Consider the following 18347-nt stretch of genomic DNA (forward strand, 5'->3'; position numbering starts at 1 on the left):
GGCTTTTTCACTCTGCTAATTGTGTATTTTGATAAATGGGATTTTAGCTTAAGAAAAGTAAAATTCATTAATCTTGCCCACAGCTTGCACTTTATGTGGCTTAAGAACTCATAAACTCAAGGTACCCTGATTGTTCACTCAAGTTTATTTCCCCAAATGTTAATATTTTGTTTTTTTGTAATTGGGCTTTCAATTAGAGTGCAAAGAAGGAATCAAATTTTGTTTCCACATGTAAACATTTCCATTGCCATGCAGCAACTAGTCTAGCCCCTCTACTCCAATCTGTTGTTTCAGCTCTGGTCTATAACAAGTTTTTATACACAGGTCTGTTCCTAGAGTCTCTTTTATGCCACTAATATTTTTTGCTTGTTTCCAAGAACCAGTCTCTCTCTCTCTCTTTTTATATATATTGAATTTGTTTTGTTTTTTGATGTGGATCACCAGTTAGGCTGCAGAGGGTTGAGAAATGTGGAAAAGTGGATGAGACAAAACTGTTTCCAATCATCCTTTCTATTCTTCCTGTTTCTGGGTCATGCCGAGCTCAGTGTGTCACTATTCCCAGCCCGTGGGTAAACCAGCTGGTATGCAAGTCCCACAGCGTTGAGCTCACACATCCCTCACAGAATCTGCCCCCAGATCTGATTTTCTTGCATGCTGGTTAGTATCATGACCCCACCTGATGTGGTCCACCCCCTACCCCAATACTCACTGGTGAGTACTGTGGCCAACGCCTTCCAGGCAGGCCTCCCAGTCATGGTTTTTAAGTGCTCCAGGAGAAGGTGGTTGATACCAACAAGCCAGCTCAGGTCTCCCATGTGGGTGGCATGTATTGGTTTGGCCCTGAAAGTTTTTCCAATTTCCTTCCTCCAAACCACCAGATCTCGGCCCCCTTGTTTACCTGCAAGTGCAGCAGCCTGGTTGGTGAAAGTTCCCCTGGATGTCACTTCTCGGCTGTCACATTCTCCCTTAGCAGTCTCCCCTCCCACACACCTCCAGATTGCCTTCCTTGAGTAATCCATGGCCCCCCATGCCCACAAGCATGCCAATCCCCAAATCCAGTCCTCTGGTGGTGTGCCATGCTTCCTGCATCCCTCTCACCTGATTACCTGGGCTCCAGGCAGGCTTGTGTGTGGGTTCACAGACCTGTCTGCCATTGTGCCAGCATCTCCCCCAACATATCTTAAGAAATAAAATAAAGAATAGGTAACTATGTTGGCACATTAGTAGAGTTAACACAATTTTAGCATTAACCAGGCTCAGAATGCCCGCCAGCCATTGGTTGCTTTTCTCCCAGCAGTGTAACAATTTCCTAAGTACAATGCAACCTAGGCAATTGCCTCATTTTCTTAATTATAGTTTTATAAGATCGGAGACCTCCTCTTCCGCTGCCCAATCTTTACTTCTCTGAATTTCACCAGAATATTCCAAACCTTGGTTTGTGTGCAGAGGAATGACCCTTATATGACAAATTTACAAGGTACACCCAGGCTGTGTGTAAAGAAGAATAATTTAGGGTGGGGGGAGAGAGAGAGAGAAACTTATGCCCTTTAATGGATGCAGCAGATTGGCATTTTGAGGAAACAGCAATTAGCTTTGGAGAATGACACGCCAAATTTATCTAGAGCAATAAAGGCAGAACACATGAAGGCAGATGCTAACAAGTGTGGTGGCAGGAGGCAGGAAGTTCTGTAAGACTGGTGAAGAGATGATACATCTCAGGGCAGAGGAATGGGGTTGGAAAGACAGGAGAAAGAAGATGTCGAATCACTGTTGAAAACTGAATGATTCCTTCAAAGCATTTAGAGCTTAGGTGGGGTTCAAGGTCATTAATTCAGATCGAAAACAGTCCATGTGGCTGTGTTTCCCCTCAGCCACACACAAGCAGAAGAGTGTTGAATTTAATCAGCTTTCTGATTTTGCCCTTTGAACAAATAAAATTAAGTAGAGTTGAAAGTGGATATCTTCCTTGACTTAATGGGATATATCCCAGTGAACCCATCACAAGTTGAAAACATCATTCTCTACATTCATGCCACCATCTCTAATGCACCAATGGCAAGTCATAATGAGAAGCACAGACGTGATTCACTGTCCTGTTAACTTCAGGCTAAATTAAAATAACAGAGAAGTACAAGACCATGGCAGTCATAAATTCTCTCTCCTTATCCTCTTTGCTAGAACTCGGACTTTCAGATTAAGCATCCCTATTTCAAAATCTATTTCTTTAAACTTCCCACAGATGCAAGATGCTGAAAACAATCAGTTCTATTTGAGACTTCAAGATTGACAAAGGCATCAAGTATAAAATATGGTAGAAGAAGTTACCTGGATTTGTATTTCAGAACATTGTGAATCACACAGTCATCTTTCCACAGGTTTAAAAATTTTGTCTATACATACCGAATCTCCAGAGAGAAGAATGGGCATTACAAGATAAAGGTAAGGGGGGATTGGTTCCTCAGCTGCCATATGGTACGGCCGTTTCTAACCTGGTAAGCACCAAGGCGGCTTCCACGCCCACATGGGGAGCCGCTCCGGGCTTGCTGGAGTCCTGTGGATGGCCTGCCTTTGGAGGGGGTGGGATTCTGTGTAGCGAGCCTGGGTGGTCCTGCGGGTCGCCAGGGGCGTGGCTTGAGCTGAGGACATGGCCAGGGCGGCGGAGCCTAGACCCAGGGGGTTCTTCCCCCGCTGCCATGTGGCGGCTGAGGGTCCCCGGGTACAGCTGTTTATAACCTGGTAAGCACCAAGGCGGCTCCCACGCCCACATAGGGAGCCGCTCTGGACAGCCAGTGCGCAAATTGGTGCTACGCTCTGCCTGCTGGCCACCTGGCCAGGGAGCCCTGGGATTTTGCTTCTCTGAATGCTGCTCAGACAGCTCCACGCTGAACCCGCAGTGCTTTGGGGATGCGAAACAACCCTGAAGATTTCCAATGACGGTAAATCTTCCTCAGATGAACCTGTAACTAATAGGGTCTCATCCCACGTGTTTTGAATGATTGTAATACCCAATACACTCCCAAAACCCTGTGATACACAGAAATTGGGTGGGTACTCAGAGAAATCTCTCACTTCCTTAAATGTGTGAGGAAACCGTGTAGTGTAACCTACAGGAACTAGATAGGCAACTTATAGACGACAGATTCAGAACACCATTAGACAATAGTAAAAACTACAAAGACATACAGGGGGAATCAGGAGCGACCCTAATAATCTATTATTAGGGAGTTATATGTACAGAATAGGGAAGAGCCCCAGAGCGGAGCAGCAGGACAGGAGGAGGCTTATATCCCAATCATAAGGAGTCCCAGATTCCTACCACGGTCTATCAGAACGGCCACCAAGGATGTCACCACAACCGCCAAAGAGAACACAGGGAACTGGAATGCCTTAGGAGGCCGAGAACCCAGAGGACATCCATCCCCCCTCTTTGGACATACTACACAAGATGGAAGAAGCCCAAGTCCTTCCTCATAGGATCCAAAGTCATTGGAACAGCAGCCAGGAACCACGAGTGGTCCTCAGAATCAGAAGAACAATAACTTCCTTCGGGACAAGGGAGAGGAGCCTTCTCCAGTCCTTACTTAGTTCCAGCTCTGGGCCCCCAGCCTCTACAATGACCAACAGTATCAGGGGTCTCCCGTCCCACAGAAGAAATCACCCGACACTTGAAAGAGTCTCCGAGGCGCTTTATTCAGATCTTATGTTGAAACCATTATGTCTGTTAATTCCGTTACGCTGAAGCTCCTCCCCCGCCAACCCCTGGCTTATATGTCAGTCCTGTCCAGTCAGCACCAAGGCACACCAATCAGGGCAAAGGGCCAATCACAGGACAGGAAATTGTCAGTTCCCCCAACAGCTCCCCCTTCTTGTTTTACTAAGCAAGGGACCATGCCTGTCTTAGGTGTTCCGAGTTCAGGCTCCCCTCACCCATCATGGGCTAACCACGTGGCTAGGAACATGGCACCTGTCTTAGGTTGGTGAAGCCATATCGGATACTTACCCGTCTCTGGCTACCGGTCCAGCATGCCTAGCCAGACTTCTGGGGATTCTCTGTTGTGAACGGCAAGCACAGCTTGCACTAGCAGCTGCTGTTACTGCTGCTGACGCTGTGCTCGAAGATGAAGCATCCACAGACCCCAAAGAATGATAATTAATAAGATAAGGCCCAGGCCTACTATACCGGCCCACTGGCGTGCAAAGGAAAGATCCTTTAGTATCCAATTTGTCCATTGCTCTACCGTGGCAATCTCTACTTTGGTGCTATTTATGGCTATAATTTGGGATCTTAGTTCCTAAGTCAAATTATCAAATCATATGGACCAGCTTCCATTAGGGGATAGCATAGCAGATAACTCTGGACAAATTCAATGCTCAGGAACCATTGGTGACAATAGAGGGAGTGACACACATTCCAGGTAGACTAAGCACACAGGAGGTCCCCATATAATGGAGCAGTTGTTCCACTGCCTCCTGCAAAAGATCCACTCTCTGATTAACAAATAAAATGCCTGTTTTAAAATGTATGACGAATAAGAACCTGAAGATCACTTTCTTTCTCCTGAACGGGCATGGAAATAAGTTGTGGAATGCATACCAGCACCACAGTGCCAGAGCCATTCCAACACTGGTTAAGGGCTCACTTAACTACAGAGCAATTCAAAAGTGTAACATTAGCACTCATGGAAACAATAAACATAAGTGGAGCTTGTACACATACATAAATAGCATTATAGATAACATCACGACTGCAATTAACTTTAACATCTTCTTCCCATATTCTAGAACTATTACTACTATAATTATAATTTTTTATCACTACCTTATCAATAAATGCAAAAGCTGATCTATCTGAACACCCACCCCTACTAGTGCAAAGTACCCAGGCATTGCAAGGCTGAGCAGAAACAGATTGAACAGGGTTACCATTTGTATAGTTATACCCCACAAAGGTAGAATTTGAACAGGTAGGAAATAAATTGGTCACAGCAAGACCAGGTGCTACTCTTCTAGGAGTCACAGTACTTTGATAGCCAGTCCATTCTGGGACCATTTCCAAGGCCCTAGACAGTGAGGCAATATTTGCCACACCCCTTTTATAGTGCCGTTACATTCGCTCTTCAGGCACAGTCAGGGAACTGATGCAGTCATAACCATTGCTTCTCACTGGAAGGGGGATTGGCCACACTTTCACTATCGCCCATAGCTGGAGATTCTGGCTGTCTCCTCTCGGTATCTGAATGAATATCAGGCTGGTCAGCATCCACCACGTCCACAGGTTCATCTTGCTCCAGCTTTCTTATCACTCACGTCAAATGTTCTGGCACCCACACTGGTCGATTAGAATCCTGCGGAAAAGCACACACCGCTCCTCACGTCCGTCGTAAGACAGGATGTGGGCCCATCCATTGTTTTGTTAAAACATCCTTCCACATCACCCAATCTTTGCAGGGGCCTGCGCCAACAGCGTGGCGTTCGGCGGCAGAACGGCCATCCAAATCCAAAATCAAAAAATTAAAAATATAAGTAATTAAAGCCAACTGATGTTTAGGACTATTGGGATATAGGGTGGCTCCTACTCCCCCTTTTTGTTTTATTAATAATGCTTTGAGAGTTGCATGGGCACACTCGACCACAGCCTGGCCTGTGGGATTATATGGGATGCCAGTGGAGTGTTTAATCGCAAATTCAGAACAAAACTTATCAAATGCTTTGGGTGTATAGGCAGGTCCATTATCAGTCTTATAACACTGGGGGACACCCCAGACTGCAAAAGCCTGAAGGCAGTGAGATATAACATCTTGAACCTTTTCCCCTGTATGAGCTGAGGCATAAAGAACCCCAGAGCAGGTATCGATAGAGACATGAAGAAAAGAAAGGTGATCAATACTGGGAACATGGATAATATCCATCTGCCATATATGATTAGGCATAAAACCATGGGGATTAACCCCAAAGCAAGGCTGGGATAAAAAGGGGACACAATTTTGGCATTGTCCAATAATATGAAGATATGGTCGGATCCAATTAATATGTTCCAATACCTGCTGGAAATTATTAAGGGTCTTTAAACCATCCTTTTTTTTTTTTTGCATTTCCATAAGACTTTCTCACCTTCCTGTATAAGTCCTCTGAATTGCCTCAGTGCCATTTGTCAGGCAAGACTTAATCAATGTCCAGAACCTGACCATTCCTGGAGGGAGGGGCTCCTGCCGTTCTGCCCTAGATGTCTCTGCCTAAGTGCTCCCATTGTGGCAGGATCAAAAGGCCCTCCTCCAGAAACCACAGGGCAATCCTTTGCACAGTTTGCAAAAACAACAGTATTGTCAGCAATTTCTGCAATAAAGGCTGCGTGCGCACTGAAGAAGTTAAATTGCCCATATTTCTATTACCTTTGATCGTCGCTAACCTGCGAACTTGACTGATCATAAATTCGCAAAATTGACAGATCGTTAACTGTGAACGTGAATGGTCATTAAACTGTGAGCTTGAATGGGCACTAGACCGCGAACCTGAATGGCCGCTAAACCATGAACCTGAATGGGCGGTAAACCTAGAGCCTGAATGGTCGCTAGACCGAGAGCTTGAATGGTCACTAGACCTGAGTTTGAATGGTCATTAACCCGCAAACTTGACTCGTCACTGAACCCACGAAGTTGACCTGCACGTCCCCGCCTAGTGTGTCTTCCTGAGCAAAAAGCTCAGTTGTAAACTAATTCCTGCTGTAAGCGGCTCCCTGAGCGATCTGCTCAGCTTACCTTCCTGGTGTTCACCAGCTGACTTGTATCCGAGTCACAGCGCCAGTTATTGGGGGTCTCCCGTCCCGCAGAAGAAATCACCCGACACTTGAGAGAGTCTCCGAGGCACTTTATTCAGATCTTCCGTTGAAACCATTATGTGCGTTAATTCCGTTACGCTGAAGCTCCTCCCCCGCCAACCCCTGGCTTATATGTCAGTCCTGTCCAATCAGCACCAAGGCACACCAATCAGGGCAAAGGGCCAGTCACAGGGCAGGAAATTGTCAGTGCCCCCAACACAACAGGTTTGCTCCAGACCCCCCCCCAAACACACATGCACACACACATACTCACACACACTATAAGCTTAGAATAACAAAGAAAGATTGGTCAGCATGGACTCACACATACCCTACTAGGTAGAACACAAAGAACAAGTACTCCTCACCAAGGTATGAAAGATTTCTCTGCATACCCTTCCTAAAGCTGTTATGCACCTCAATTGTTAAAATGTCATTGAAATAGTCACAGGAGGTTGTTAAGAACTTACATGTAATTTTAAAATATTGTTTACTCAACACTATGTCAATTAATTCCATAATGATATATATTGTTGCTGCTGGGGCTTTTAATTGATCGGGATCTTGCTGTCTTGGCCCTACCTTCAAACCAGAGAAGGTCTCCCCAAGAAGTGGATGAACTTATCTGGATAATAAGATGCTGGACTCTATGCTTGGTATATGCTTACAATGAAGGTGTCTCAACTGAACTTGAACTGTGGTCTCACAACAAGGTGGAGGAGTCCACCATGGGGGAAGGGGTGGGGGGAATCCCAGTACCTATGGAACTGTGTCTCATAATACAATGTAATCAATAATTTTTTAAAAAAAAGATAAAGGTAAGACCTAGAAGGACTCCTGAAGCAACAGAAGTTGGGAGAGAAGGACCTGAGGTCATGTCTTGAACCTGGGAAGATACCTGGTGAAGACAGAGTCACAAGACAGACCAATAGATGAGCTTGTCCTCCTGAGAGGTGAGAAGGTGCTATTAGGTGCTCTCTTGCCCTGGCTACTATTCAAACATGTAAAGGCACATAACCCAGGCGCCAACAATATCCAGATGCACCAACCTGGACTCCAGCAAAACCATTGCTGGATTAGAAAACTAAGTAATGAAGCAGGACAGAATGAAAAGCTGGGAAGAGATCTGGAGTTTAGGAAGTCAAGCATATTCAGGTCATACAAAAATAAAAAGAGGGCCCGGCGCGGTGGCACAAGTGGTTAAGGTCCTCACCTTGCACGCCCAGGATCCCATATGGGCGCCAGTTCTATCCCGGCAGCCCCGCTTCCCTTCCAGCCTGTGGCCTGGGAAAGCAGTCGAGGACAGCCCAAAGCTTTGGGAACCTGCACCCGCGTGGGAGACCCGGAAGAGGCTCCTGGCTTCAGATCGGCATAGCATCAGCCGTTGCGCTCACTTGGGGAGTGAATCATCGGATGGAAGATCTTCCTCTCTGTCTCTCCTCTGTGTATATCTGCCTTTCCAATAAAAAAATAATAAAAATAAATCTTTAAAAAAATAATAAAAAATAAAATAAAAATGAAAAGAGAACGGAGGCCAGAGCTGTGGCATAGCACATTAGAAATCTGTGATGCTGGCATCCCATGGAGGCGCTAGATTGGTTCTTGGATACTCCACTTCCGATAGAGCTCCTTGATAATACAATTGGGAAATAGCAGAAGATGGCCCAAGTACCCAGGCCCCTGCACCCACTTCGGAGAGCCACTTGAAGCTCCTGACTTTGGCCTGGTTCAGACCCAGACCCAGTTGTTGCTGCCATTTAAGTAGTGAGCCAGTGGATGGAATCTCTCTCTCTTCCCATCCCTCCCCTCATTCTCGCACTCTCTTTGCTTCTGCCTCTTCCTCTTTGTGATTCTTTCAACAAATAAATAAACAATTTTTTGAAAAGAGATAAATGGAAGTATCAAAAAACCAGAAGCTTTGGAAATTTGGTTAATTTTTCTAGGTTACCGGGAGTTGAGTAGAAAAATCTTTTGCATCTTTTGATTTTAGTTACCTAGTGTAAAAAGTAAAATAAATGCAAACATTTTGGATTACCTATAGAAAATTCTGAAATAATCTTTCTGAACACCTGTATAAGATGTTAAGCAGATTCTTTTTATTAGATTTGTCATTATCGTCAATATGCTAACACACATTGGGAATAACTGGAATCAAACACAATATGTAATGATCCCCAAGCAACTTAATTATGTACATAATGTTTCTTTTTCCATATCTTTATGGATATTGTTTAAAATAATTGGCAAGATTCAGGTAAGAGCAGCAAGCGCAGGTTGAGCATCCCTATGCTGAAAACCCAAAATATGGAATGTTTGAGAATCCCAGACATCTTGAGAACTGACATAATGCAAATTGGAAAAACTTCCAGTTTGTTTCATCTATAAAATTCTGGAAAATGTTGCATAAAATTACCTTCAAGATATGTTATATTAAGCATAAATAAAATCTGTGTTCAGACTTGAGCATTTTCCAAAGGATATCTCATCATATATATTCATGCAAATGTTCCCAAATGCCCAAACCTCCCAAACTTGAAGCACTCTGGTTCAACCCAACCATAGTAAATCAAGAATACTCAACCTATGGCATGGCAACAAGGCTGACTCCCGGTGGGACTCAGCATGGTGTGATTATAGAATGCTCTTACTTCTTGGAAAATACTGAAGTATTCAGGGTGAAAGGGATACTTTTCCTGTGACTTAAAACTCAAGAAGTGTTGAAAAAGATTAGTCACATTTATTTAGGCACATTTATATGTATATACATTAAGAATAAAAATTAAAATTAGCATCTAGGGGCCCGGCACGGTGGCGCAAGTGGTTAAGGTCCTCGCCTTGCATGCCCGGGATCCCATATGGGTGCCGGTTCTATCCCGGCAGCCTCGCTTCCCTTCCAGCAACCTGCCTGTGGCCCGGGAAAGCAGTCGAGGACAGCCCAAAGCTTTGGGACCCTGCACCCGTGTGGGAGACCCGGAAGAGGCTCCTGGCTTCAGATAGGCACAGCATCGGCCGTTGCGGTCACTTGGGGAGTGAATCATCAGACGGAAGATCTTCCTCTCTGTCTCTCCTCTCTGTATATTCGCCTTTCCAATAGAAACATAATAAAAATAAATCTTAAAAAAAATTAGCATCTAGGTTCTAAGTGAAGACAATATATGGGTTTTTAAATATTTTTTTCTACCTATTTTTAAGGATTTATTTATTTGGAAGGCAGAGCTGCAGAGACAGAGAGAAAGAGATTTTTCATCCACTGGTTCACTGTTGAATGTCAGCAATAACTAGGGCTGAAGCCAAGAGCTAGAAACTCCATCCTGATCTCCAACGTGTGGCCAGGGGCCAAGAACTCAGATGTGCTGTTTTAGCAGTGGCCATTATCAGAGCAGATGGGACTGTATTAAGCACTTCAATTTGGGATTCCGGTAGCACAAACAATGGCTTAACACACTGTGCTACAACTCTAGACTCTTTACTAATTTGCAACTTTTCTACACCGGAAACTACTTCGCAATGAAACATCTTGTAAAAATGTCTTATAGTACTTGCTTTTAAGCACATTTTCTTTGCTGTGCTTATTTTGGGAAATCCTGTATTAATTCCCAATGCCCTATTCTGTCTCCTCATCTGGACAACACAGGCTGCATCCAAATCAATGCTAACTCAGACACCAAGAGCCATTTCTTCAAGAAGCAGCACTACACGGTGGCCAGAGGCCTACAGCCAGGGATGCCATGGGCTGCAGCAGCTTTCCTGTAGACAACTACAATGTCAGCCACTATCTCAGCCATGTCAGCCTTGAGGTTAACCAGTTTGCAGGTCAGACATCTCTGCTCACCACCCCTTTCTGTAGCACAGCCTGGTGGCCAGAGGAGAGCCACAGTGATGATCAAGAGAAGCAAACATCGTGAGAGCAGGGCAAGCTAATTCCTTTTGTTTTTATCATTTCTGTAAGACCACATTATAAAACAGTACTTGGCATATAGCTAATAAACAGGAAACAGCTATTGCCAATTTCACTGAGTTACGCAGACACTCCTTTGGCCTTGCTTCCCCCATGGGGATTCTGCATTCATCAAGCAGGGTAGTTTCATTTGCTCCTTTCCCATCAGAAGCCCACCTCTGTCAGTCCCCGCAGGCAGCAAAGTTTGCCAACAAGGCCCACAGTCTGGCACCATGTCTACAACAAGAATGGCCCCACAACAGTATGCCAAGTATACTTCAGACATTGATAACAAATTCTCTTAAAGATTTATTTATTTTTATTGGAAAGCCAGATTTTACAGAGAGAATGAGAGACAGAGAGAAAGGTCTTCTATCTGCTGGTTTACTCCCCAAATGGCCACAGTGGCTGGAGCTTAGCCGATCTGAAGCCAGGAACCAGGAGCTTCTTCCAAGTCTTCCACACGGGTGCAGAGTCCCAAGGCTTTGGGCTATCTTTACTGCGTTCCCAGGCCACAAGCAGGGATCTGAATGGGAAGTGGAGCAGCCAGGACATGAACTGACATCTATATCGAGATGCTAGTTCTTGCAGGAAGAGGATTAGCTAGTTAAGTCAGGATCTATACATCCTCTTTTCACAGAATAGTTTAAGTAAGAAGTCAGTCTTGAAAGCCTGGGTTCCTGTAAGTTGAGGTTGGCGTGGACTCGGAAGCTTGAACTGGTAGCCACCCTTTTCCAGTGGCATCTTTGAAAGTCGCTGCTTTGAGAAATGTTGGGTTCCACACTCACAATTTCACACTATAGTGAGAGAACTCCTTTCTTGTATTTTTGCAGACTGCAAAAGGCACCCCTGAGCAGCTCTTCCCAAACCTGAAAGAATTGATCTCCAAATTTGAAAAGCCAGGTCAAGGGCTGGTGGTTCAGCTTTTGAAACCCATCTGGAGAACCAGGCCCTGCCCACCATGGAGAAGATCAGAATCAAAGTTGGATACTGTTTATGGTAAAAGCTCTCACTCTGAGTCATGAAGAAGCTAGCTCCATTCCTACCCATGACTTATTTTGGAGAATCAATATAAATAAATGCTTTTTCCTATGACTTTTTCTCTGAACAGCTTCATCATACTACAGGCATTTTCCATTTAATCTTCTGAGCCCTGTAGGTAGCCAAGATGTAGAGTACTCTCTTGTTGACAGCCAAGCAGAGCTTGTGCCAAGAGCTCAAGTTTGGCATCTGATGGACAAGTAGATATTCAAATGAGAGAAAAGTACTTTCATGCCTTGCCCAGAGTTCATTCTGTTACATCTTAACATTTCATTAGCAGATATTTATCTATTGTGTTAGATGACAAGCTATTTAAAATATATCCTTGAATGCCTTAAGTCTTGGTAGAGGATAAGAGATGGCCAGTGGATTTGAGTATGATGAATCCATAGTTCTGTCTCCCAAATCACATCACTAGTAGCTATTCTTTCTTCGTTGTATCTTTGGAATCTGCTCTCATTAGCAATGTATCAAACACAAACTTCCGGAGGATTTTATGTGTAATTTTGCTTTCTCGTGGTGGACTGTAGTTACTCAATGAGTTCTCAGTTACCGCGGGGCAGGCAGCGATGATGAGAGCTCTTGTTCCAGCTAACAATGACAGAGGACTGAGGGTTATTGAGGGGTTTGCAATCACTCCACACCCATTCTAGTCTACCTTCCACAAAGATATCCTTTTCACATACAGGAAGCTTCTCACCTTCTCAAGCATGACTAAACATGGAGTTTGGGTCATTAAAATCAAAACTTTCCCCAAACACCTGTTTCCTCTGTCCTTGCTCGTGCCAGTACAAGAGTAAGGGCACCCAGGTATGTACAAAATCCCTTACCACAGGTCCAACTGCAAATGTGTTCCCAGGGCATTTCCTGTCAAATCTTTCAGAACAAGAAGCCCAAAAGTCAGCAGAGCTTGGAATCTGGCACTGTACCTGCCCTTGATCTTAGCCAAAAAACCAAGAAATGATCTGGCACTGTGCCTGTACCACAACCGGGCAAGCCCAGGTTGTCAGGGTTGGTTGAGAGTTGTGGCTGCATTTGACTCAGCAATCAGATCAGTGGGAACCCCTGTAGACACCCCTCAGAGATCTTCCCTAAGAACTGGTGACATTCTCAAGTCAGCTCGCCTCACTGGTCTACACTGGCAAAGTGAGCTCTGAAAGCCTCAGCTGCCAGTGGAAAAATACCCTCCGACTGGCCTTGTCTCCTTTTCCCTTTCCTTTGCCTCTTTTTTTAAAATTTTATTTTTCACAATCTTTACGTAGTTAATTAGGGTAAAAAGGTTCAAGGGCTATAGGGAAATGGATAAGACTATTATTTCCATATTGTTTCCTTCATGTGTCTGAGGTAAAGGGGGGTATTGAGGGAGAAGCCCCACCCAGTTTCCCACCCACCCCAAGTCCCAGATGTGGGGCATGCTCTGAGATACTTGCTCAAGTGGTTTTGAAGTTCACCATTTATGAATCGCTGCCAATCTCGCCACTCCAAGCATGATGAGGTCGTTGGCGAATCCACTGACTTGCTCTGTCTTCTGTCTGTTCTTGGTTAGGGTTCTAAGTCCGGCATTTCAACTGGGGAGGGCCTGGCACAGTCCATCGCCCCAATCAGCTGGTGGTTGCAATTGCTGGGTTGGTTCTGTTTTCAGCCCGCCTTCCACTGGAACCAATGGGTGTTGCAGTCCAGACTGTTGCAGTCCAGAACATATGTGGCCCTCACATAAACCAATGGGAGCTGCAGCCTAGTCAGGGCAACCCGCAATAACCCCCACCAGGCTCGCCCCTTACCCTGGTTTGCCAGTATGTGTAGCAGACTAGTCCAGTCTGTCCCATATCCCATTTGGCTCTCATACATGTCAATGGGTATTGAAGCTTAGTTCCATCCAACCAGTTCAACTATCCAGCCCTCACAGATGTTGTTGAGTGCCTCTCTCTCTAGCCTCCCCAGCCCCCATCCTAGTTTTCGTACCTTCTCGTGGGAGTGATAGCCCAAGAGGGAGGAGCCCACTATTTCCCCCCCAGTTCTCTCTCACCCACTCCAATTTATGCTTGCACCAGTAGGAATAATCAGCTCAGCCTGGCTTTTCCCTGATCTAGTCCACATGGTGCATAAGTGTTGTAGCTCTGCTTAGTCTGGTCTGCCCCCATCCCAGCCCATGCTCTCCAGTGGGAGTAGCTGTCCGGCAAGGGGACCTTCCCTTATTCCCCTGCCAGCTCTGCCCCCTCCCTTCCTGGTTCTCACGCATGCTGGTTGGGCGCTGTGGTCACATCCGGTGCAGGCAATCTCACCTTGGCATTCCTTATTGTGCCCTGGTTTTTGTCATGACCGAACCTGGCCCGACCCACACTCTGTTCTGGTACCTGGATTTGCCAGTGGCTGACGTGAACTGACTCAGCCTGGTCTGCTCCCAACCCATGCTAAATGTATGCCAGTGGGAAACTTTCCATGGGCTGTTCTGGGCTGTTTCCTATCATGCTTCTTGCGCTTACCTGCAGGGACTGTGTCCTGCCAGAGGAGTTGCCCAGGCTCCTCCATCAGGACCCCTCCCAGTGCCAGCTTTTGTGCATACAGAGGTTCCATGAGCCAGACCTACTTGGTTCATCTCCTGTCATAGCAGGAGCAGTGGCTTTTCCTGACTGGCCTTCAACCCAATCTGGTTCTTGCTGTTGAATGTTTCAGCCCAGTTGTGGCTCGTCCATACCCACATATGGCTCACATATGGCTCAGCAGGGGTTGAGACCTAGTCTAGTCCATCCCACATCTACCCCAACACCAGACAGTGTTGGGGTCTGGCCCGGCATGGTACATCCAGTCCCAGTCCACACTTGTGCCAAGGGAGACTACAATCGTTTCCTGATTAGAACGCATCCCCCATTCCAGACACTTTGCCCCTTGGTGGGAACCTCCACCCTGTTAGGGTGTCCCCTTAGCTCCCCAACCAGGCCTGTTCCCAGCCATAGATCAGGCACATGGCAGTGGTTGCTCTGACTTAGTTTAGCTCATCCCCTCACCTGTCTTGACCTCTGCCTTAGACACTGTGGCTTAGCGTCCCTGACTCACGTATACCAGTAGGTGCAAGAGCCTAGCTCGGCATGACCTGTGCTCCTTGCAGGTTTCTAGTTTACTTGTAGGCCAAGGCTTGCTTGGTCCTGCCAGTACATCACTCTCCATTACCAATTCACACAATGGCCAGCCATTGGTGCTACCTTGCCCAGCTTGTCCGACCCCCAGGTCTGGACCACATGTTCACCAGCGGGAGCTATGACTCGCCAGGGGAGTTTCCCAAGTTCCTCCACTTGATCTACTCCCCGGCCCATTTCTCGTACATGCCAATGGGCTTTTAGGCCAGTGCCGGGCGCAATCTGGCCTTCCATTTGGCCATGTATGAACTGGTGAATGTTGCAGCCCGGCCCACCCCACACCCTATTCAGGATGCACATTCAGGTGCTGCTGCCTTGACCAGTCCAGACTGTGGTGGGATCCTTTGCCTGGTACTGATGGCAGGCTCCTTGGTCACACCTAGCTTAGTCCATCACCACCCCAACTCTTGAGGTAATCAGTGGGGCTAGAATTTTCTCAGAGTGCGGCCCTCACATCCCCCACAGAATCTACCCCTGGATATGGTTCTCAAGTGCTAGTTAATGTCATGGCCCTGCCTAATGTGACCCATCAGCTGATCCATCATCATGTCAGGTAACAGGATATGATTCTGCTGGACAAGCCTCAAGCTATATCTTTTGCATGAACTGGTGCTCAGCATTGTGAAGTGATTACAAGTTCTTCCAAGGAAGAGTTACTGTCATTAGGAATCTTTAGGATTGACACATCGCAGAAGCACAGTGGGTTCGACCTGGAGCTACCTAAGCAGCGATTCAAAGAACCCAAACCCCAGAGCTCCCTGGCCAAATGGCGCACTTGCTGCCCAGGGAAAGCTTACCACATGCACATGGTGGCTGGTGTGTAGGATCTAGGCATGAGACGCTCCGTCCTGAGACGCACCCACAGCCGGGAGGCTGCAGGAAGTTTAAACTCCCAGGCCCAAGGTCGCACCCTTCCCCAATCCCATTCACTGCCCAATGAAGGTGGTGGGTGGGCCCCGGACCTGCCCAGTCACAGAGACTTCCCCCTCAGTGTACTCACCTCGAAGGGAGCAGCCCCTGGAGCCCAGGCAGGCCTGGGGAGAGCTCACCACATGCACTTGGTGGCTGGTGTGTGGGATCCAGGCATGAGACACTTCGTCCTGAGACCCCTCCTTTGCCTCTTTTGAACACGCTTCAGATGTTCTCCCTCAAGATGGGGCACAGGTTTTTAGCTGGTGAATGGAGACACCTGGTAGGAAAGAACTAAGGCTTGGTTTTTAAGGTAGCCCTTTATTTTGCCAAGAGAGTTCCCTGTGGCATTCCAGCCCCAAAGACAACACTGAGAGGTGGCATCAGAAGTGTTCTGTGCCTGTCTTCTTTCCCTTGGCGGAGGGAGGAGGGATTGGTCAGGGTGGCTCTGTGCTGTGGAGTGTCATGACCTGTTTTCTGCTTTCCCTCCAGAAAACACTGACCACGATTATGTGCATGTCTTGCCTTGAAGATACGGCACCTGGAGAAAGCAAGTGAGAGAAGAGGTGAGTGGCAGCGATCACCAGCAACTCCTGCTCCTGCAGGGGCAGGACCAGAATGCCAGGTTCCAGTGAACAAGACTGACTTTCCTCACTTGAGTAACTGAAGATCCAGACAAGCCACTCTCCATATCCCTGTTTCCAAGGCATACCTCAAAAGAAGTTTCCAGGATCCCGATTCACATCTTGCTCTTCTTTCTTGGAATGGGACAACCTGAACATACTTTCTTTATCCTGTGCAAGGTCCTACCACTGCATCATGACTGAAACCCTCTTTTGGACAGAGGGGCAGCTTCATACCAAGGAGTGCATGCTTGGCCTTGTGTTTGGAACCTCGAGTGCAAGCCCTACACTGTTTCGTTTGGTGGGGAGGGACTTTCCTCTTCTTTAAATCTCGTATTTTAAGATTTATTTGTTTTTATTTGAAAGGCAGATTTTTACAGGGACAGAAAAGGAGTGACACACAGAGAAGTTGTCCATTCATTGTTTCACTTCCCAAAATGCAGCTAATTCAAAGCTGAGAGCCATGAACTTTTTCTGGCTTCCCATATGGGTTCAGGGGCCCTAGCCCTAGGGTCATCCTCCACTGAGTTCCCAGACATAAGCAGGGAACTGAATTAGAAGCTTGAACCAGTGCCCATATAGGATGCTCATGCTTGAAGGTAAAGGATTAGGCTGCTAAGTTACTGTGCCAGCCCTTAGGTCTCAGTGTCTTCATCTGTAGTCATGCTGTGAACCTGGTTGTGGGAAAGCTGGGAGCACTGGATATTTGTACAGCATCAGTAGAATCAGGCTCTCAAGCTATCATGTTTTGTATACCTGTCTGTATTGGGTTCAGTCATGGTGGGGGCCTTGATCCACCATGCACACTCATCTCCAGCCTGGCTATCTCCCCACTAACTCTTCTCATTTCTTTTCATGATCTTTTTGCTAAACAGTGACCCAAACTCACTTCCTTCCTGAATTTGACTGATGCAGCTGGAGGGATATGGCTCCATTCAATGATGCATGTGGGTGTTGCTAAGATATCCCCCATGTGTGGTTCCCATTCCCACCAGGTTCTCAGGGTCTCAGAACTCAGAAGCTCTGAATCCTCCACAACTTGTGCTAATGTGGGCTGCACGGAGGCATGTCCATTCACAGGGACTACTGACTGGAAGCACATTGCTGAAAGGGTTGGTGTATGGTTTCTATAGCCCCTCTAATTTTTCTACTGTTCAAAATCTTAAGACCTGCTTCATTCTGAATGCACCAAGCTCTACGCTTTCTCTTGCCAATCTTTAAAACCTAATGGTTTGTTTCACCCCATTGGTTTTCCAGCCTTGTTGGAGAAAGGAACTCTGGTTTTCCAGACTAGATGAGCAGGAATTGTGGCTGGGGTCCCAATGTGCAAGCCATGTTCATTTCTTCTATCAGGACAATTCATGGTTACTACGAAGTAGACAAAAGGTGAAATGAAAGCCATATTCAGGAATCTGAGGAAGCCAAGGCCTCTGGTCAGGTCAGCAGAAGATGCTAGAAGCAAGCCTGTTCTCGGAGGCAACTTGCAGTTCTACATCTTGGGTTCTTTCTCCAGGAAACATACTATGATGTCTATTTCATTTCTGGAGCTAGTAGAATTTTTCTTTCGTTTGGAACATAAAATACATTCAATGAGTATTTGTTGGATAAGTCAATATGTAAAATGTGGTCACTAATTCTGAATGGCAGAGATTTGTTTAGGTTCTATGTTTAGGTTCTTCCAAACCCAATGATAACTCTTTTGAAAATCCTTTATTTTTGTCCCCTTGTTCATTTTTTGAAGACTTTTTTTTTCTAATTGGAAAGTCAGATTTTACGAACAAAAAAGGAGAGACAGAGCAGAGATCTTCCATCTGCTAGTTCACTCCCCAAATGGCCACAACACCCAAAGCTGAGCCAATCTGAAGCCAGGATCCAGGAACCTCTGCCAG

At 46.2% G+C, this 18347-nt stretch overlaps 1 protein-coding gene across 1 annotated transcript in view; it reads left to right on the forward strand.

Moving 5' to 3' along the window:
• SH2D1B (SH2 domain containing 1B) overlaps positions 1 to 18146 on the forward strand; it is a 47993-nt gene extending 29847 nt beyond the window's left edge. The window contains exons 2-4 of the mRNA XM_041003151.1: positions 2376 to 2439; positions 11585 to 11750; positions 16328 to 18146. Of these exons, the coding sequence (XP_040859085.1) occupies positions 2376 to 2439; positions 11585 to 11750; positions 16328 to 16365 (268 nt within the window). The 3' untranslated portion in view covers positions 16366 to 18146. The remainder of the gene's footprint in view (positions 1 to 2375; positions 2440 to 11584; positions 11751 to 16327) is intronic.
• The last annotated feature ends 201 nt before the right edge of the window (positions 18147 to 18347 follow it).

This window comes from Ochotona curzoniae, unplaced genomic scaffold (assembly GCF_017591425.1).
Source record: "Ochotona curzoniae isolate NIBS_2020 unplaced genomic scaffold, NIBS_Ocur_1.0 scaffold_2683, whole genome shotgun sequence".
NCBI lineage: Eukaryota > Metazoa > Chordata > Mammalia > Lagomorpha > Ochotonidae > Ochotona > Ochotona curzoniae.